Source organism: Rhinoderma darwinii, chromosome 2, assembly GCF_050947455.1.
Source record: "Rhinoderma darwinii isolate aRhiDar2 chromosome 2, aRhiDar2.hap1, whole genome shotgun sequence".
NCBI classification, from domain to species: Eukaryota; Metazoa; Chordata; class Amphibia; order Anura; family Rhinodermatidae; genus Rhinoderma; species Rhinoderma darwinii.
In genome coordinates this window covers 260274892-260297687 of record NC_134688.1, presented here as the reverse complement: position 1 = coordinate 260297687, position 22796 = coordinate 260274892, and the positions used below count along the sequence as shown (strand labels likewise).

At 40.3% G+C, this 22796-nt stretch overlaps 1 protein-coding gene across 1 annotated transcript in view; it reads left to right on the top strand.

The window, feature by feature from the left end:
* The window catches only part of SRSF10 (serine and arginine rich splicing factor 10), a 33498-nt gene extending 15028 nt beyond the window's left edge, over positions 1 to 18470 (top strand). The window contains exons 2-6 of the mRNA XM_075853204.1: positions 1708 to 1812; positions 5921 to 6024; positions 9870 to 10035; positions 10132 to 10179; positions 15147 to 18470. Of these exons, the coding sequence (XP_075709319.1) occupies positions 1708 to 1812; positions 5921 to 6024; positions 9870 to 10035; positions 10132 to 10179; positions 15147 to 15408 (685 nt within the window). The 3' untranslated portion in view covers positions 15409 to 18470. The remainder of the gene's footprint in view (positions 1 to 1707; positions 1813 to 5920; positions 6025 to 9869; positions 10036 to 10131; positions 10180 to 15146) is intronic.
* Positions 18471 to 22796: the final 4326 nt, after the last annotated feature.

Here is a 22796-nt window from a genome sequence, read left to right as displayed (position 1 = left end):
AAGGGGTTAATCAGCTGAAGGGGTCCTACACCATTTTTGGAAGATCCTTCAAGCTTGGAACATATTGTGCTCTCATTGCCCCACGTGCATTTATTTGGGCATTCGTAAAGCAAATGTTATGATTGAAGTGTTTATTGCTAATCGCTAAGAACACCTGGAGCATGAAAAATGTTCTGACTAAAGCAGATCTTCATGGTTTGGGTCTAGTTTTTTTTTTTAGTTCCATAGAAAAAATGGTGATCGTAAAATGTTAACAATAACCATTACGTCTAGCTTAACCCCTTAGTGACCAGCCCATTTTAGGCCCTAATGACCAAGCTATTTTATTTGTTTTTCTATAGTCGCATTCAAAGAGCTATAACGTTTTTATTTTTTCGTCTACATAGCTGTATGAGGACTTTTTTTTTGCGGGATTAGTTGTGCTTTTTAATGGCACCATTTTTGGGTACATATAATTTTTATATTAACTTTTATTAACCTTTTTGGGGGGGATTATAAAAAAAACCTGAAATTCCGCCATTGTTCTATGCGTTCTTAAATTGACGCCGTTCACTATGCGATGTAAATAACATGTTACCTTTATTCTATGGGTCGGTATGATTACGGCGATACCACATATGTAGAGTTTTTTTTATGTTTTACGACTTTTGCACAATAAAAACACTTTTGAACTAAAATTATTTGTTTTTGCATCGTCGCTTTCCAAGAGCCGTAATTTTTTTATTTTTCCATCAATGTAGTGATTTTTTGGGCTTGTTTTCTGCGGTACAAGACGTAGTTTTGAATGGTACTGTTTTGGGGTGCATGGGACTTATTGATTAATTTTTATTACTTTTTTGGGGGCAATGGAAAAAAAATTGCAATTTTGCCATGGTTTTTTGCGTTTTCTTTTTTACGGTGTTCACTTTGCGGTTTAAATTACCTATTAACTTTATTAATGGAGTCATTACGGTCGCGGCGATACCACATGTGTACTTTTTTTTTTTTACACTTTTACTAAAGTGCAGGACTTGGACTAGGCTGACGTGAAAAGGCGTCAGCCTAGCCTAAAGCCCATTAGTGAATCACGTGAAAAGGCGTATTGGTGGTCACTAAGGGGTTAAGAAAGAAAAAAAAAATTACAAACCCAAAAACTATGGCTGCTATCTAAATGTTATTTAGACAGCAGTAGCAAAGGGTGAAAATCCTCCTGTCAGTGTCACTTCATAATCTAGAAATGAAAATGCAGGTGAATGAGTGTTTAAGCCAAAACCAGGAGTGGATTCAAATAAAGTAGAATCTCTCTCCTATACTTTCTCTTCCTCTATCATCTAGCTGCATAAAAAAACCTGTGCATGTAAATAAAACCTCATTCAACCGTATTTGAAATTCGAAACACTTTCTTCATCGTGAATTGGAGTTCTGCCTCATATTTTAATTTTTAGGACAAAAAAAATATGGTGGTTGAGAGAGTACTGTGTACATTGAAGCCTTTAGGGCAAGGCTACATGGAGCATCACAGACCCTAGTATATGTGTGTGTGTGTATGTATGTGTATATATATATATATATATATATATATATATATATATATATATATATATATATATAATTTTGGCTGCTATATTTTTGATCACTGTTTCTAAATGACTTTTTGGAAGGTTAATCAGTTTATCATACTTTTAATATACAAAAAGTAAACTAATATAATCTCTGCATATATTCCAGGTCTGAAGATATACGCAGAGAATTTGGTCGATATGGTCCCATCGTTGACGTATATGTCCCACTTGATTTCTACACTAGGCGTCCAAGAGGATTTGCTTATGTTCAATATCCTTTCTTCCTCCAGATGCTTGATGAGGGAATATGACGTTTGGAAGAAGGTGTGAGAGGTAACAGCATGTGAGAATTGCTTTGCTGTGATCATATTATTTTTTTTTGTATTTCTCACTATGCATACATAGCAAAGTAATTCTGCAGCATTCTGTGGTATTTTCTTTCACTTTGTTGCGCTTAATTTAATTGACTGGATAAAATCATTTAATTGTTGACCATTTATGAAATCTTATCTCACTAGTATTTCATTAATAGCAGGGGTTAAGTGCCATTAACATTGTTCACTGCATTTATTGGCATCTGTGTTGGATGGATATATATATATATGAATACTGTCCATTAATTCTGCTGTCCTCTGTTATTACCTCAGAGTTTAAAGCTGTACAATAAAGGCGAACCACAGAGAAAGCATGAAAGAACCTTTAGAGTAGAGACAAGTAGACAAAGCAAAGACATCTTAATGATCAGGCTTGAAGATTTAAAGGGAAAGTGGGAAAAGAAAAGCTGCAAGAAGAAGCCAAAATATGATCAAAGCTTCGCTTAATTCAGGAAATTTATTTTTCAAAGTTAAAGATAAAAGCATCTATTAATTGGCAAGCACATCATGACAAGTCCTACTGACAAGCTCTTAGAAATAAAAGGTCAAGATAAAGTTGAATGAAAGGTTGTCAAGATTACAGGAGTCTTGATGTATCCTGTTAAACAAAGATGTGTTTACAGTCTTGTGTAAGTACATGGTTTGACACTGGGTTGCTGTAGGCCGTAGGTTTTGATTGGTTGCTTCATTAATCCACAATCTGTACATAGATGAGGTGGTATCAGTATCCTTTTTTCACTCTTCAAGCTCAAAAGGGACATTGGTCAGTATCCGAAGTGCAAACAATACTCATAGGCAGGTTAGAATAAGAAAGCCATGATGCCTCCCAACGGTTTGTAAAGACTTTCTGGTCCATTATGAGAGACTAGAATTCCTACTTCTTTGGCAATACTTATCTTTAAACTATATAGCTCCTAAGGCCAGTTTTGGAAAATTTGGGTTAAATCCAACAAATTATTTAAAGGGTTTGTCCAGAATTAGAAAAACGTTGTTTTGTTTTTTTTCTAGAAACCGCACCACACATTGTGTGTGGTGTTGCAACTCAATTGAGCTGATCTGTGATACCAAACAGTCTGTGGACAGGTATTGTGCTGCTTTTGGTAGAAAGCAGCCATGTTTTTGTAATCCCGGACAACCCCTATTTTACAGGTTACATTTTTTTTCCCCGTTTTTTAATTGGGTTAAACACACTAGTATGTTCCATGTTAATATTTCCTGCTTCAGATTAAAATCGAATACTATTACCTATGGATAACCTTGTTTGAAGGTATTTATATCCATGCAAGAAGCGTGATAGCGTGTACATATATTTCAAATTATATTAGTAAACAAATATGCCTTAAAATTAGTTGTTTAGTGTGTACGTTGTAAGCTTTCCTAACACACTAAACATGTCCAGAGGGCCTCTGTTAGGCTATGTTCACACGGGGTATTTTGCAGGAGGAATATCTGCCTCAAAATTCCGTTTGGAAGTTTGAGGCAGATATTCCTCTCCCTGCACGCCGATTTTCGCCATTGAGCGCCGCGGGCATAAAACAGCGCGAAATACGCTTTCTCTGCCTCCCATTGAAGTCAATGGGAGGTCAGAGGCGGAAGCGCCCGAAGATAGGGCATGTCGCTTCTTTTTCCCGCGAGGCAGTTTTACTGCTCGCGGGAAAAAGACGCCGATGCCTCCCATTGAAATCAATGGGAGGCGTTTTCGGGCCGTTTTTGCTGAGTTTTGCGACGCGGTATCCGCGCCAAAAAACTCGGCAAAATACTCAGTTTGAACATAGCCTTAGGCAGGTATACACACAGATTACTGCAGATAGCTATGGAATAGCATAGTAAGCTACTCTATTACATCTTGAGTCCAGTAAACAAAAATATATATATTTTTACCATGGCAGTCAATGGGCGACTGATGCAACGGTTCGACATGTGTCACAGGCATCCATTAAAATGTATACATCATGAGCTTTTAAATAGCCTTTCATGACGTATCCTTTAAACACTCTTAGGCATCCGTCACAGCCTACGTTTAACGTGTACGTCGGAAGCTTTTCCGGGCATATAAGTAAAGTAAATAAATGTAGGCCAAAAAACTTGATGTGAACATAGCTTGGTGAGTTAAAGAGACAATAAGACACAATTGGCTATTTGATATGCGTTTAGTCTTCTGGATAGCTGTGCAGAGGTTTGTTTTAACTTACAGTTGCTAGTCCTTCCAGTTTGTTGAATCTGTTCGTAATAAAAATATGTGGCCCATTGAAGCCGGTAAATAAAAATTGACTGATAAAAGGGGAGTCATTTTTGGTATGACTTGCAAAAAGTTGACTTAAATATAACCCAGGCTTTCATAATGACGTAAAGTAGATCATGTTTTAGGTTGATCTGCCTTTTCAAAAATATCAGTCATCGATAATAGATGCTTTAATTCCTTTGCCGTTAGGGTGTCTTTACACCCTTCGATAATGTGTACGAGTCAGCTATTTGACAGCTTTGATTATAGCTCCTGATCGTAAAAGAAGCATACAATGTCATTACACTTGATTGTTCAATACTGCAGCGATGTGGAAATAGTAGTCCCCTGGTATAGAGGGGTGGAAAAAAGTCAAAATAGTGCATGGCAAGACTTTGATTTGCTGCTCTTGTGGTATAAATAGATTTCTGATCGTAATTTAGAGATATCTGGGTTTGTTTTTTAGGTTTGCCAGGTACTTTAGCTCAGTTCCATTCAATTTGATTGGACCCACACTGTTCAAATTTTAATGGCCTATATAAAGAGGGCTTTTTTCTTTTTCTCTAAAAAAATAAAAAAAATTAGATCATAACTTCCTAATTTTAGCATTTATTCATAACTTAGATGTGATAGATTACAGGTGGAACCTGCGTGTCAGACACACGGGACCCGCTGACACTGAACCCGTCAGTCCTGTGGACCTGACTGATTCAGTGAAAAGCCATAGATACAGCTGTTCTGTATATAGCACAAAAGTAAAATCACTTTTTAATAAAAGCGATTTAAGAAGTTACACTAATCACTCATCTATTTATTTTTAAAAAAACCTCAAAGGTGTACATAGCCTTTAGGCCCCATGCACACGAACGTATTTTTTTCCTCCCATAAATACGGGTCCTTTGTCACCCGTATTCCACCAGTATTTACGGATCCGTGCCCGTAAGTAAGGGTACGTTGTCACAAGTATTCCACCTGTATTTACGGGCCTGTTTTCTCTGCACTAGTCGGCAGCCCCTTCTCTCTATCCAGCACTGATAGAGAGAAGGGGCTGCCGATTAGTGCAGAGAAAACGGGTCCGCAGCGATTGAAAGTAAAAAGTTTGTACGTACCTCGGCTGTTGTCTTGGTGACGTTTCCATCTTTTGACATCCAGTCAGACCTCCCTGGATGACGCGGCAGTCCATGTGACCGCTGCAGCCTGTGATTGGCTGCAGCGGTTACATGGGATGAAACGTCATCCCAGGAGGCCGGACTGGAGGAAGAAGCAGGGAGTTCTGGGTAAGTTAACTTTTAATGCTATTAACTCCAGCGGTAGTCTCTGTCCCAGGTACTGAAAGAGTTACTGCCGATCAGTTAACTCTCTCAGCACCCTGGACAGTGACCATCCCCTGACATCGTCTAGCAGCGCTCCCGTAAATACGGGAGCCCCATAGACTTCTATGGGCCTGCTCGTGCCCTAATTACGGCCTGAAATAGGACATGTTCCATATTTTTCAACGGCACGGGCACTGTCCCGTAAGCAAACGGGAAGGTACCCGTGGCCAATAGAAGTCTATGGGCCCGTAATTACGGGCGTTTTTACGTTCGTTGCACGAGGCCTTAAAATGGTTTTTCTTTGATTGCAGCATTTGTTTTCAGTCGTTTTGACAGGATATGTGGTTAGCACAAAAGACTTCTGGAGACAGTTTTTTTTAATAGAAAAAAGCATTTTTAACCTTTACCATGTTTTAAAAAGAGCTTCTAATTTATCCACGCGATATTGTAAAGTACCTTAACTGCTAGCACGTTTGAAGATGTCCGTGATGCAGAAGATGCCTTGCATAACTTAGACAGAAGATGGATTTGTGGACGCCAGATTGAAATTCAGTTTGCTCAAGGAGATCGAAAAAGTGAGTATTCATTAAAACAAATTAGCCTTCTGCAAAAAACTGTTCTAAGGCTTCATTCACATATGCGTGAGGGCTCCGTTCTGGGGTTCCGTCGGGGCTTTCCGTCAGAACGGAAACCCTGACTGAATCAAACGGATACCATAAGTTTCCGTTTGCATCACCATTGATTTCAATGGTGATGGATCTGGTGCAAATGGTTTCTGTTTTTCTCAGTTGCGCAAGGGTTCCGTCATTTTGACGGAATGAATGCCGTAGTCTACTATCTTTCCACGAATCACGGACGGGGCCTGGCCGGAACACACGGTCATGTTCATGAAACATTAAAGGCGCTCACAGCAGGATAACGTGGTTGGAGAGAGCCAGGTGCATGAAGTAATTCAGAGACCATGCATTTCTGTACAATGGAACTTTACAGCTCTTGAACTCCTTCTATCCGCAGCCCTTTATTTGTGTTTTTTAAATTTTTCCTCCCAACCTTCCAAAGGCCATAACGTTATTGGTTTTTCGTCAACCTAGCCGTATGAAGACTTGTTTTGTGCAGGACGAGTTGCGGTTTTTCACTGCACCATATATTGTACCAGATAATGTACTGGTAAACTGGAAAAAAAATTCTTTGTGGGGTGGAATGTGAAAAAAACTGATTGCTCCATTGTTTTTTGGGTTTCATCTTTACAGCGTTCGCTGTGTGGTAAAACTGACAAGTTTAACTTTACTCTGGGTTTAAAGTTAACAGTAATTACAGAAGCTCTGGCTACTAATATACAGTATTGATAAATTAGGCCCATTGTCCATGTCCATTGTGGTTATGTATTTGCCTGTGCAATATCTGATTAAACAGCTAACAAATAAAAACATCCTAATTCTCACCAGTTAAAGAGGACCTATCACTGCACATAGGGCAAATAAAGTAATATGTTCCTAAATGTATGTAATTTAAAAAATAAAATGGAAATAAACCACAGTATAAGACTTACTTGCAAATCACAACTCTCCGGGGGAGTTGAGTCCTGAGCTTTCTTCTTTGATCCTGGCATCCCCTGCGACTACCCACAACTCTCCATGAAAGACTCACCCCGTCTAATCTTGCGTTTGCTATGTAAAAGATCTCTATATACTGTTACTATAGCAGTTATTCATAGGTAACTTCTATAGTGATACAGTATATAGAGCTCTTTTACAAAGAATGCAAGATCTCGCGCTAGAAAGCAAGATCTTGCTGGTTGAGACCAGAATCTGCCTTGGAGTTTTGGATAGTCCTTGGGGATGCCGGGAACACCAAATAAGGAAGTTCAGGACCTGAATCCTGCAGAGAGTTGTCATTTGCATAACAAAAGTCGTCTTCTGAGGTTTATTTTCGTTTTTAATTACACATATTTAGGAAAAATATTCCTTCCTAAGTGACAAGCCTATTTTAGGCCTTAAAGGGGTTGTCTGGGTTGTTTTTTTTTTATATACTGATGACCTATCCTGTGGTCACGGGCTCCCGTGCGGAAAGATCGCGGGAGACTGTATTCCTTTAGCAGCTGGAAGCCTTGTGAACACTCCGATGCCTTCTATAGGAATATTGCTGTTGAGACCTGCCTGTGGCAGGTCTAAATAGCAATGCACAAATTTTACCATAGATTTCAATATTACAACCTTGCAGTCTATGGCAAAATTAGTGCATGGCTGTCCATAGCGTAAGCGATCTAATGATTCAAGTCACCTAGGGGGGGGTGCTAAAAATAGTAAAAGAATCTAAAAAAAGTTTTTAAATATAGAAATTCAAACTGCCCTCCTTTCCCTAGATCTCATTTAAAAAAAAAAAAGTGCCCAAATTCTAAAAATATTTTTCCGATATGGTGCTGGATAGCGGGATAAAAGGTCAAAATGGCCAAATCAGGTTATTTTTATTTGCCACTTCAATGCCCCGTAAAACAAACTATATAAATTTGCTATCACCGTGATAGTACTAGCCTGCACAGTAAGGATATGTTCACACGCTTAACCAAAAACGTCTGAAAATACGCAGCGGTTTTCCCATGAAAAGACGTTTTTTAAGCCATTTGCGTTTTTTACTGCGTTTTTTAAGGTTGTTTTTGGAGCAGTTTTCGATAATCTATGAAAAACGTCCCAAGAAGTGACCTGCACTTCTTTTTCGCGGCCGCGTAAGAAAACGGTCCGTCGAAACAGAACGCCGTTTTTCCCATTGAAATCAATGGGCAGATCTTTAGGTGTTATGTATAAAAACCCTGGAATTTCTCCCATGCCAGTTTTTTGTTTAAATAAACCACTACTGCAGGCAATGTAGACAGACGCAGTCCGACACTTTAAAAGTATTCGAAACATTTTTTAAGCCGCTCTAATTATAAATAATAATCTAAATCTCAATCCCAAAACGTTCCTCCTTGGATGAATAACAAGATACAAAGAGGATTACAATGGAACGAGTCACAAATGTATCGCAATAAAGTAACAGTACGTTGCATACATCAGACAATAAATAAACAAAGTGACCATGTTTTTTATAAAGATATGCCAAGATGTTTTTATTTTCACCTTACATATGAGAATGAATATAAATTATGGAACATGACATTATTCCAAAAGTATAAGAGTTCAAAAATGCCTCTACTAATAGGTGTATGTGAATATGAGACGTGTTGTTGTTCAGAATATACACCTTTTATGAATAAGTGTAAGAATATATGTGAACAACATGTACTGTTTGAGTATATCATGTTTTTAAAATTTTTAAGCCACGGAGGATTTTAATCCTGTAACGGCTACTGAAATCATGAATGAATAGAGAACTGCTGTGCACCGGGGTGTTCCCGTTTTTGTTTTAATATATGTATATATATGTGCACAGTACACGTGCAACCAGTGTATACTGACTGACCTGACGAAGGGACCAGTCCGGCCCAGAAACTCATCGTCCTTTGAGTTAAAGATCTCCTTGATCATACTTACCGGACTCCGTTCCTTATCCTCTTGAGCCTGGCGCCGATGCCCGTCATTAGACTGCATTTTTTTCTTGCCTTCCTATACCTAAAGGTAACATGTCATTTTCACCATACAGTGAACGCTGTAAAAACTAAACCCATAAGAAAATGGCAGAACTGCTGTTTTCTAATTCCACCCCATTCTGATATTTTTTTCCAACTTTCCAGCACATCTCACATAATATCAAATAGTACCATTAGAAAGTACAACTTGTCCTGTAAAAATTAAGCCCTCACATGGTTGTCTCAACGAAAATAAAATTGACTTTTTTTGAAGGCTGGGAGGAAAAAAACAAAAGCATAAAAACGACAATTGGTCTTGTCCTGAAAGGGTTAAAGGCCGATAGAATACTTTTCAAGCAAGTTTTGTGGTCTGCATGCATTGTGTATTTAAAGGGGTTTTCCACTTTCTGACAACTGATGACCTATCCACTGGATAGGTCATCAGTATATGATCGGTGCCGTGTTCGAAAACCCGGACCCCACCGCGATCTGCCACACCTGCTGCCTCTGGGCGCCGGACGATGTTGCCGGAAGCACATAGCTCCGGTGAAAGAATAGCAGCCGAGCTGCAATTATTGCAGGTCTGCTCCTATTCAAGTGAATAGGAGCAGAGCTGCAGTTCTGCCGAACGGCCGCTATACAGTGGTCGGAGCCACCTGCTTCCGGCTCCAACTACTGCATCCCGTTCCAAACATCACGGAGGTAGCCGGAGTTGCGGATCTTTGCAGGGTCCGGATGTCGGACTGATCACATACTGATGACCTATCCGGTGGATAGGTCATCAGTTTTCAGAAAGTGGACAATCCTTTTAATTACAAAATAAGTTTACTTTTATTTTTTTTCCTGTCCCTTTTACAGCACCTAATCAAATGAAGTCTAAAGAAGGAAGAAGCTCGTATGGCTCGTCACGTTATGATGATTATGACCGATACAACAGGCAATCTAGAAGCCGCAGTAATGATAGAAGAAGGTCTAGGAGCCGTTCTTTAGAACAGAATTATGAACGGTCTTATAGTCCTAGAGGGTAAGTGTCTGCTGCTTTACCAGAAAAGTGCATAATATATGTTCATTCTGAAATGTACTGTGCTAGTCTAATTTCTTAACTTCCCGTCTTTCACAGGCGAGCTGAGAAACCACACCGTAGCAGAAGCCGGTCACATCATGGCAGGTGAGAAAACTGTTGCACACTTGTTTTGCTGATGGTGTCAATAAATTGTAGCCTTTTCATGCTTAACCCCTTAATGACCGGGCCTGTAAAGGCCTTAATGACCAGCTATATTTTTCAGCTTTTACCTCTGCATTTTTTTTTTATTTTTTTTTTCGGTAGAAATTGTAGTATTTTTTTTTTCATAGTTTGGGGATAGAAAAAATATATATTTTTACAGTTTTTCTTTGTTATCCATTTCACGCTAAATAACCCATTAGATTAATTCTTCAGGTTATTAGGGTCGTTTAGATACCTAATACGTGTAGGTTTTTTGTTTTTATTTAGTGTAGGGGCAATAAAACATATTTTATGCAAAATGCCTGCCTTTCTTTTTTTTTTTTTTTTTTTTTTAATTCCCATTAAGGGATAACTTTTTTATTTATAACTTTATAATGCTAAGACATTATACTGTGTCACTATGACACAGGCTGTTGTTGGGGCGGCACATAGTGTGCCGCCCTAACAGAAGGCAAACTGAACAGATAGCCATGGGGACCTTTGTAGGTCCTCAGGGCTGACTGCAGAGGCATTCCCCGGTGTTTGATCTAGTCATTGGTAACCCGGTGACGTGATCAAAGCGGGGAGTTGCCTTTGATCTTGTTGCGGACCGCGGCTATCTAAGGGTTAAACTTCTGGGGTCCTAAAGTTTTCCGACCTCTTCTGTTTTCAGCAGGCTCCTCTAAGTTCAGGAGTGGTTAGTTACAGCTCCTGCTTAGAGGAGGAGCGCTCATCAGCCTCTACAGCGACGCCAAAAGACATCGCTGTAGACTTCGGACATGCACCGCCTGTCAAAAGATGGTGGGCGGTCATTAAGGAGTTAATAACCACTTCTTGGTGTAGTGTATAGGCTCCTATTTATACACATGTTTGGATGCAATACCTGCCGTGTTTATATCCTGACTAAAGCTACATTCACACGACGGTGAAAAAAAACGGCCATTAAAAACGGATCAACTGTCAGATTTTCATGGCCATTTTGCATCAGTGTCTCCAAATTTTCATCAGTTTCCAGTCTGTCCGTTTTTCATGGCAGTTAAAAAAAAAAAAAAAAAAATCATGTCAGGCTTTTTTTTTTTGTCTCAGCCCCCTGAAAACACCCAAAGGAAGGTCACATGTTTACCTAGACACTATTTACAGCCTCCCTGTGGATGATGCCACGCGGCCCCCCCCCCACACTCACCGATGCAGCACCGTCGTTTTCAGGTGTGGTCTCTAGTCTTCATCACGTTTCCTGCGAGGTGGCGCGATGACGTCATCACGTGTCCTGCGAGGTGGCGCGATGACGTCATCACGTGTCCTGCGAGGTGGCGCGATGACGTCATCACGTCGCCTTCGCAGAACCCATGAAGACTAGAGACCACACCTGAAGAAGACTGCCTCATCAGTGAGTGTGTAGGGCATTCAGTGTAATTTCGCCGCTGATAGCATGTCAGATCCGTTAACGGTTGTTGCATGGTTTTCACTGTCGTGCGAATGTAGACTAAGCTCGTTTTCGTCTACAGTGCAACTCTATTGCTAGTGAGCTCCAAATCGATGCATCCTGAGCAATATAAATATACACCGATCAGCCATAGCATTAACCCATTAAGCCACCGGGACTTAACTATACGTCATGGTTTGGCTTACATTAAGCCACCATGATTCACAGTTACGCCATAATGATTGCACAGGCCCGGCGTTGACTGGCAGCCAAGCTCCCGCTGCAACGGCCCGGGATCATAGATTACTCTGATCCCGGCCGTTTAACCAAGGAATTAAAGAGGCTCTGTCACCAGATTTTGCAACCCCTATCTGCTATTGCAGCCGATCGGCGCTGCAATGTAGATTACAGTAACGTTTTTATTTTTAAAAAAACGAGCATTTTTGGCCAAGTTATGACCATTTTCGTATTTATGCAAATGAGGCTTGCAAAAGTCCAACTGGGCGTGTATTATGTGCGTACGTCGGGGCGTTTTTACTACTTTTACTAGCTGGGCGTTCTGATGAGAAGTATCATCTACTTCTCTTCAGAACGCCCAGCTTCTGGCAGTGCAGATCTGTGACGTCACTCACAGGTCCTGCATCGTGTCGGCACCAGAGGCTACAGTTGATTCTGCAGCAGCATCAGCATTTGTAGGTAAGTAGCTACATCGACTTACCTGCAAACGCTGATGCTGCTGCAGAATCATCTGTAGCCTCTGGTGCCGATGTGTCCTCGCTCGTCTGACACGATGCAGGACCTGTGAGTGACGACACAGAGTGATCTCTCGAGAACACGGTTGTGTCTGCACTGCCAGAAGCTGGGCGTTCTGAAGAGAAGTGGATGATACTTCTCATCAGAACGCCCAGCTAGTAAAAGTAGTAAACACGCCCCGATGTACGCACATAATACACGCCCACTTGGACTTTTACTTTAAACACGCCCAGTTGTACTTTTGCAAGCCTCATTTGCATAAATACGAAAATGGTCATAACTTGGCCAAAAATGCTCGTTTTTTAAAAATAAAAACGTTACTGTAATCTACATTGCAGCGCCTATCTGCTGCAATAGCAGATAGGGGTTGCAAAATCTGGTGACAGAGCCTCTTTAAGTAGTTTAAAAGAGGGAGGGGGCTCACTGTCACACGTATATGCAAATGGGTTGCCATAGAATTTGGGGACTGCAAGCCTAATAGATTGCCTTTCAGATTTACACAGATAGGCAATAATGTGTTTGTATGCAAATTATGTAAGCAATAAAAAGATTGTATTGGTTTGGATTGTGATGTCCCCTAGTAGGACTCAATAGTTAAATAAATATAAACATTTATTTAAAAAAGTGCATAAATGAATAACTTTTTTCTGTAAAAAGGCTTCTTTTGTAAGTGTCTGAACGCTGTGATCGTAACAACCCAAACAATGAAGTTAACCCGTTACGTAAACTGCATGTGGAACGGCACAAAAATCAACGCTGAAATAGTTTTTTTTAACGCATTGACTCTATGGGTTAAATGTTATATTGTAATAGTTTGGACCTTTACAGCTGCGGCAATAACACAACGCCCACTTGGCAAAAAAGTAAAACACGCCCAGTTCATTAAGAAACTCATCAGCATAAAGTTAATATAGGTCATAACTACCTTCAAAAATGATCATTTTTCTAAATAAAAAAACTACTGTAATCTACATTACAACGCCGATCACATCATCTACAAGATAGGCCACTTATAATGTGGTGACAGAGCCTCTTTAAATACATGCAAAAACTGCATCAAATCTGCACTGTGTGAACGAGGCCTAATTATGCTAAATACATGGCTTGCGTAGTAAAACAAATAAGAACATAACTATATGCTTTTAAAGGGTTTCTAAAAACTTGCAAATTAATGACGACATGTTTTTACATATCGCCATCTGAAAGGGGGTTAAAGCTAATTCACTCCTACAGCTGCAAACTCCCTCATGTTCTATCTGCATTGAGAGAGCAGGCAAATGAGGTCTTTGCAATTGAAATGGGGGGGATAAACCCCTGTTTACTCAGCAATATGTCAACAGAAATTCTTGTAGACTGAAAACTGTCCTTTTTCAACCACTTCCACTGCAGCCATTTTTCGGGTTTTGATTTTCGTATTTTCCTCCCCACCAGTCATAACTTTTTTTTTTATTCTGTCGATACAGCCGTATGAGTGCTTATTTTTTGCCGTACGAGCTGCAGTTTTTTGGGTACATATGATCACTTTTTATTACATTTTTTTTTTTTTGTGGGAGATGAGGTGACCAAGAAAAAAACGTGATTCGAGCATTTTAAGGTTTTTTTGTTTTTACTGTGTGGTTTAAATGTTATATTGTAATATTTCAGACTTTTATGGACTCGACGATAACAATTGTATATGCATGTATATATATATATACATACATACACACACACACACACACACACACTACTTTAGGGGGGAAAATGGAGAAAGGGGGAGGGTTTAACATATTTTTGTACATATAGTAGGAGGGCTTGATTGGCGTACAAAGATGGCAGACCTGGGAGCCTTGCTGCCATTCCCACTATCGGCACCCCACAATTGCATCACGAGGGGGCTTATGGGCTCTGAGGGGGTAGGCCCCCCTCTTTCTAACGGCTTAGATGCTGCGGTCGCTATTGACCATGGCATCTAAGGGGTTAAATGAGCATTATAGTGAAGTGTCTGCTGTATCATACAGCCAACACCTGCATTGTATGGAGCGGACTGTGAGCCAGTTCCATACTTCCCCCTACCTGGTTATGATGTAACTATATGTCAGGAAGGGGTTCAAGAAGACCTCCAGTGGTAAGTGCAACTTTCCATTCCTGCAACCTCCACCTAATTGTCTATCCAGCTCTGGACAACTTTTCTGTATTGTACTCTCTCATCCAATCTAGCCTCCTGTCTGCTTCTGGTCACACACCATCTTGAGTCTTAGATTTCACCCTGCTGTGCTTTGCTGTCAATCCCATGAAGCCTCAGCGCAGCATCACATGAGCAGCTAAAGCCAGTACCAACTGCCTGCTGGGAGGACAGTGATTATCATTTTTATTTTTATTTTTTTTCATCTACTAAATAAACTCGAGAGTATATAGGAATAGAGCCAGCAGGGCTGAACAGTGATCTTCATTATGTTCTCCCCTGTAAGTTCTTTGGTGTACTGTCCATACATTTTCATCATACATAATTTCTGGTGCCTGTATAAGTGGCTTATCCCCATTGACTCAAGTAGAAAGTCTTACCGAAGTCTGATTCATACTGTTACTTTGCAGCAGCTAGAGTGTAGTATATAGTGATAGTTTTTAACCGGTTCTTTTTCTTGCTGCTTCTAAGACATGGAATTCTTTAATGAGACACATGGCACGCTTTAGTTTTGGTTTAAAATTTTCTTAAAGTTAAGATTGAATGTGACATACCGAAAGAAATATTAATTATTTGACAATTTTCTTGTAGATTTAATCGCCGGCAAAGATCACAATCCAGATCGAACACTAGATCACGATCCAAATCCCAGCCAAGAGAAGATAGGAAAGAGCAGCGACGATCTGGCTCCGGATCTCAGTCCCGAGCCAAAGTAGATGGCAAATTCAAAGCAGGTCGAGAGTCCAGAAAAGAAGAGCGCGAAAGATCAAAGTCTCCGTCTCACTCAGAGTCAAGGTCACGGTCAAAATCAAGATCGCGGTCTTGGAACAGTCACAAATCCAGTGTCCATTAATTTGGCTGCTGTGAACAGTTTTATTCATAGAAATGTGATTGCCCCTCCCCTCTATGTGCTACAGTCCACAATTTGTTACCCATCTGACAGCAGCTGATCAACATAGATTAGGATCTTTTACAGTCAGTATAATAGAATGTTTGTTTCTGTTGGCATATGTCTTCAATGTTTTTGCTACTTTTTGAAATACTGAAAGGAGAGTTTGGTATTGTGTGTCTAGCGAAGTTACTACCTTGATTAGTCACAAGACACTAAACCAAAAATGATTGCTAATGGACCATAGAAGTATTCTTCATTCTTGAAGTTCCACCAGTAAAATTGTGTTTGTTTCTACTTGGGTATATTATAGTTAAAGGGGTTGTCCAGGAAAAAAAAAAGTCTAAACTCTCCCCCCAGCCTTGGTTTGCCTTCGCTAATACCCCCTATTAACCTTCTAACCAGTTTCAGTTTGATCTAAATTGTCACTGCTGCTTCTTTACATCTCTTGCTTCTGGTCCTGGCTGTTTCCTGTCATGTAACCCACCATACCCATGATCCCCTGCTGCATCTGAGGAGACAGCTTACATCCCCCCTTCCTCTAAATCATCTCAGCTATTTGCATACTGCCATGCCCCCTCTATGTTCACAGTGTGATTCCCTGCTCTAATTCCAGGCACCCAGCTCCCTGCACACTGTCTTACACACTAATAATCATCATTATCCTTTGTGCCTCCATCTATCCCTGATCTAATTACAGGCACCCATCTCCCTTCCCCACCCCGTTCACTGACTGATAAATGTAATTCTGCCCAGTCCACCTATTTCAGACATGTTAGACCCAATCCAGTATAAAGAGAGATAGGGCACATCTCTTTTATACTTACATGAATGGTTTGTGTTGAGCAAAGTATAATGTAGTGCTGTGGTTTGTAGAGAAATAAACCAGTCCAACAGATCGATGAAAACCGTTTGAACACTTTATTCAATTAACAAATGTTGTTGCAGACAGTAATTAGGCTAATAGATTTTAAAAAAAAGGGCTTTTAGCGATAGGAGGACAATAGAGGAGGGAGCGTGGAGGACAAGATAAAAGGAGGAGGGGGCGTGTTGGGGAAGAGACAAGACGGCCAGGCAGTGCGGGAACGAAGAGTAGGAGGGGGCGTGTACTAAGATGGATGATAGTCCGTGTCTGCTCAGCCAGCACTTCCTGCTGTGTAAAGACACTGCGCGTCATCAACTACAGGCGGCGGGACCGGAGGTGGCGGAGCTCTGAAGAGCTCATGAAACATCCGCCCGGCCCACTGCCTGGAAATGTAGTTGATGACGCGCCGTGCCTTTCTCAGCCGGAAGTGCTGGCTGAGCAAAGACACGGTACCTCACAGTAAATAAAAAATTTACCCTGAGTGCGGTCACGTGACGGCAGATCGTAACGCTGGCACAGGTAAGTAGACACTATATTAAAAATCTTATTAAATATGACTAAGTTAAAATTCAAATAAAATGTATTCCCGGACAACCCCTTTAACTGTGTTCTGCCTGTTTTTAAAAGGGAAAATGTATAGAACTGGTGCTGCAGAATAGGGTTGTTTGAAATTTGTTAATGGTTATTAGATATCAAACCTTATGATACATAATGGTAGTAATTGCCAGCCATACCCCCTTCTTGATAGTATTGACATTTCTAATAGTATTGAAAATTCTGTGAGACAATTTTAAATGTAGCCTATACTAGCATGTACCAGGAAATTTGAAGCAATGATTTGGTAAAATTTCATTTTCATCAAACATGGCTTAAAATTCTCTGAAATGAACTTATTTGCTCTAAGTACATATGCAGGTACGTGTTAGTGGTTCTTGGTAAGATATCTTTTCTAGTCCCTAATATATGTATGCCCTGCTTTTACATTTTTCTCTATTTGTCTGTTCTGCACATTTCTTGTTAGTTCTTTGTTTTGCTCTTGAGCTTTCCATCAAAATCTGCAACTACTTTAAATATGCAAAATAGACCCGATGAGTGCATTTCACATATACAGCACCTTATTTTTGCATGTTAAAGGCTATGTAAACCGTAGAGTTTTTGTGCAACTTTCAACTTGGCTTTTATTAAAAAGAATTGGTACTTTTTGAGATATAGCTGCTCTGTATACTCTATATAGAGCGGCTATATCTTTCGCTAAAACCTGAATCCGGGCTCTGTCAGCGGATCCTGCGTGTCGCAGGATCCACCTGTAATCGATCACATCTAAGTTATGAACTCAGTTGTGATGGATAACGGGTTCAGTAATAGTGGTTCCTTCGTGATCCACGGATCAGTCCCGCAGACCTGACGGGTACAGGATTCAGCGGAACGATACAGCTGCTCTGTATACGGAATACAGAGCAGCTGTATCTCAAAGTAAAAATAGTTTTTAATAAAAGGTAATTTGAAAGTTGCACAAAACACTGACCTTTTTACCCTCCCTTTTCCCATCCCTTGGTTGAACTTGATGGACATGTCTTTTTACAACCGTACTAGCTATGTAACTATTTAAAATAACAAAACAAAAAAAAAAAACACTTTCGAGGGTTTACAAAGCCTTTAATGTTGATATGAGCTATAGTAACTTCCCTCCTACATAAGCAGAGGCTAGCAACATATGGGTTTTGTTTTTAAATCTAGACTCATTGTGTCGCCTGACAGGTGAGCCATGAAGGAAGTGGTGGTTTAACAGACAAAAGCACTGACTGTTTTTAGTAATTTTAGACTGGTAACTAAATGTTGTCAGTGGTTGTATGTGTGGGGAAAAATCTGCGATGTCTACAATTCTTCAGCAGGTGTAATGGCATCTAGTCATCCATACATTAAAAAAAACTTAAGGGAGTGCTATGGATAGACTGTCTAAACAAGTGCCCGTTTGGTCACATTTGGATTGGAGTAATCAATATGTATATTCACATTTGTATTTACTATATTTGGAAAAAATACCAACTTCTGTTCTTTAGGAATATTTTCTTATAGTTTATATCCTATGTGTTCTTTAAATGATGCATTTGATGCGTGTCAAACCATTCTCCATTAAACTTAGTCTTTTGTCTTATCTATACTCTGCTTTTTAGTGAATTATTGACCGTTTTGGCAGGTGAAAGGTGTAGACCAACCGTTAATTAAATTCAACAATCAATTGCATTCCGTGCAAAATAGGTTTCCAGAATGAATGAGACAAATTCTTCAAGCCTGGTATCGCTTAGGCCCCATGCACACGACCGACACACCTTCCCGTATATTTACGGGAAGGCGCCCGTGCCGTAGAAACCTTCCGTAAAAAATAGGACTTATTCAATATTTTTTTTTTTTTTTACGGACTGTGCTCCCATACTTTATAATGGGAGCGCGGTTCCGCAAATGCGGATGACTGTCCGTGCGCATAATCACGGACAGTGATTACGGACACGGTCATGTGCGTGGGGCCTTAATCTTCACCCAATACACACTTACATCCATAGAAATTTGTAATAGGAAAAAATAATTCTGTATTGCAGGATATGCCTCTATTTCCCCCCCACAGCATTTAACTAGGTTTGGGCACCTCCAAAACATGAATCATATCCTTTACATCTAAGACATTTTCCCTCTTCCTTATTACCAAAACACACTAACTTCTTGGGTGCATGGTAAGCCATATGAATCGTAAATAGCTGTAAAGTTTGATACAAGCTGCTGCTTAATACCAAAATTTTTGTCATTTGTCTTCAGTAGTTATCCATTTTCTATAACTATTCGCCCATAGTTCCTCAACATTGTGTGGTATCAAGGTTTTATATAGCCTTGAAATGTTCTCTTTACTAGATTTACTGTCAATCAAAAGTTTAAAAATTCAGAAGATTCCATTCTAAACCCCTAAATTGTACCATTCCGTTGCAACACTTAAATTTAAATGTGCTTAGTGGGAAAACTCATTTATCACCTATCCACAGAATAGGTGATAAATGTATAATCGCTGTGGGCCCCACCGATCACTAGAACGTGAATCTCAACCCCCGTTTCTCCTCACTACACGATCGCAGTGAGGAGGATCTTTAATTGAGCAGTGGTCACGCGTATGTGCTTGCTGTACCATTTAATGTAAATGCTGTGTTTTTGCACTTTCCATCGGCCTAATAAATACTAAACTAAGTGGCAGAGCGCATGCGCAACTGTGCTCCAATACAAATCCTCACTGCAATTGTGCAGTTAAGAACGGAGGTTGGGGCCCCCATTCTAGCGATCGGGGAGCCCCCCCCAGCAATTATACATTTATCACCTGTCCTGTGAACAGAGAAGATGCTGGCAGCACTGAACAAGCTAAAAATAAGTTATAAAAAATACATTGTGCACGCCTTGAGGGTACCCGTTTAACCCCTTAACGACCGCCCACCGTCTTTTGACAGCAGGCGGTGCATGTTCTTAGTTTACAGCGACGTCTTTTGACGTCGCTGTAGAAGAGGCTGATGAGCGCTCCTGTGAGCTCTTATCCTCTAAGCAGGAGCTGTAACTAACAGCTCCTGAACTTAGAGAAGCCTGCTGAATACATCTGGGGTCGGAAAGCATTTGGACCCCAGCTGTTTAACCCTTTGATCACTGCGGTGCGTGACCGCAGCAAGATCTAATGGAACTCCCCTCTTTGATCGTGTCACCGGGTATCAAGTGACGCGATCAAAGAGCAGAGAATCCCTCTGCAGTCAGCCCAGGAGACCTAGAAAGGACCCCAGGGCTGTCAGTTCAGTTTGCCTGCTGTTAGGGCACACAATGTGCTGCCCTAACAGCAGCCTGCGTCATAGTGAGACCGTATAATGTATTGGCATACAAGAGTATTCTAATACATTATAAGTAAAAAATTAGTTATCCCCTAATGGGATTAAAAAAATAATAAACAATAAATAAATATAAAAAACATTATTTTGCATAAAATATAATTTTATTGCCCCTACACTAAATAAAAACAAAAAACCTACACATTAGGTATCTTAACGACCGTAATAACCTGAAGAATTAATCTAACGGTTTATTTGACGTGAAATGTAAACGGGATAAAAAATAAACAAGAAACTATGCCGAGAATCGCTTTTTCCTATATTCGACGTAAATTTTTTTTTTACCTCAACTGTAAAAAAAAATAAATTACAGTTTCTCCTGCATAAAACAAGGCTTAAAACGGCCACGTCAATGAAAATAAAAGTTATTGCGGCTGAAATGCAGGGGTAAAAATGGAGCTGGTCATTAAAGTGGCTCTGTCACCAGATGATCAAATCCCTATCTCCTATTGCATGTGATCGGCGCTGCAATGTAGATAACAGTAACGTTTTTTTTTTTGTTTTTTTTTAAACGATCATTTTTGACCAAGTTATGAGCAATTTTATATTTATGCAAATGAGCCTTTCTAATGGACAACTGGTTGTGTTTTCTTTTATTTCCAACTGGGCGTGTATTGTGTTTGTAACAACTGGGCGTGTTTACTTGTTTTACTAGCTGGGCGTTGTGAATAGAAGTGTATGATGCTGACGAATCAGCATCATTGACTTCTCATCGTTACCACAAAGCTTCTGGCAGTGCACAGACACACAGCGTGATCTCGTGAGATCACGCTGTGACGTCACTTCCTCCCACAGGAACTTCATTGCGTCGGACGAGCGAGGACACGCTGTGTGTCTGTGCACTGCCAGAAGCTGGGTGGTAACGATGAGAAGTGAATGATGCTGATTCGTCAGCATCATACACTTCTATTCACAACGCCCAGCTAGTAAAACAAGTAAACACGCCCAGATGTTACAAACACAATACACGCCCAGTTGGAAATAAGAGAAAACACGCCCAGTTGTCCATTAGAAAGGCTCATTTGCATAAATATAAAATTGCTCATAACTTTGCCAAAAATGATCGTTTTTAAAAAAAACAACACATTTTACTGTTATCTACATTGCAGCGCCGATCCCATGCAATAGGAGATAGGGATTTGAGAATCTGGTGACAGAGCCACTTTAAGACCTTTTCAGGCCCGGTCATTAAGTCCAAGGTGAAAAATAAAGTGGTTTGTTTATTCCAAAAGTAGCTGTTTCAGCTCGCTCTGGGCTTTTTTCAAGCAGTACAGCGGAGAGTGTCCTGTGGAAAGATGATAAATGTGCTAGTGGTGAAAACCTCTTGGCCGGGGTATTCCCCGGCCTAAAGGGGAATTCTGTGTGGAAATGTTGCAGCATTTACAGTAGCAGCAAAGTGGATGAGATTAAGAAAATATGCCCACGCTCCAGAAAAAAAAACACCGCATCGTAAACATTTAGATTTACCTGGGTGCGGAATTTAAATCTGCCGCGTGTCATTTCATGCTGTTTGTTTTTCTGTTGTGGGTTTTCCCCATTGAATTCAATGGGGATGCAAAACTCTCAACAGAGCGAAGTCCTGCAACTTTTTCGGTGGAATCGCAGCGATTACGCCATAAAAATCGTAACTCAGGAAACTAAACCAAAAAAAATCACTTACCCAGTATGCGCTCCTTCCTGCAGTTCGGCCTCCTAGGATCACGTTTCATCGCACGTGCCAGCTGCAGGCAATCGCAGGCTGCAACGTCATCCTGGGAGGCCAGACTACGCAGAGAGAAGAAGGAGGAGGTAAGTATAACGGTTTTTTTTCCACCTCTGCTTTCCGCAGTAAAAAAAACTCCATTTGAAAAATGGAAACTTTTTTTTGGACGGAACGTGCTGGGGGTTTTTATGCAGTGTATCCGATCCGTGGGAACCTGGCCTTAAGTGTTGCAACTAAAGAAATCTAGAACAGTCATGCTTAATTGGAAGGAAAAGCAGGTTCAGACCAATCTCTGCCTATTACCAAGCCATAACAAATCATGTACCATAACCTCAAAAGGTTTAAAAAATAAATAAACATTTTGGGGGTCAAAAGCAGGGCATTATGCAAATTAGAGAGGACCTAAGGTGATAACACAATTTCAAACTTGCTTCTTTTGCACCCAACTAGATTGTGAAATATCTCATCTCAACATCTTGTTCCTTTTTATGTTCAACAAAGGAGAAATCTGTAACTCAATGGGGTCATCGAAGTTACGAGAGACTTATTCTGAAGTGTCTAAATTGGCCTGGAGTATCTATCGGAACCCCCTTCAAACAGTCGTGGTACCTCTAGATCCAGGGGTAGAAGAGCGGTTTTCTTCCAATTCACTTTGAGATTGTTCAGCAGTGTGGGAAAAATTCTGGTATCAAACAGTCTGGAACACCCTGGGATCCATACCTTAAAAAGGGGTTCCTAAAAATTGAAGGGGCCGCATCGCTCGTGGTAGCACTGCTTCCCCTCTGCTCGTAATGTGAATTACTGACACCATTGTAGTGGCGGTTCACAGTATTACAGCTGCCTCCTATTTACTATTACTATGAACCAGTGTGCATTG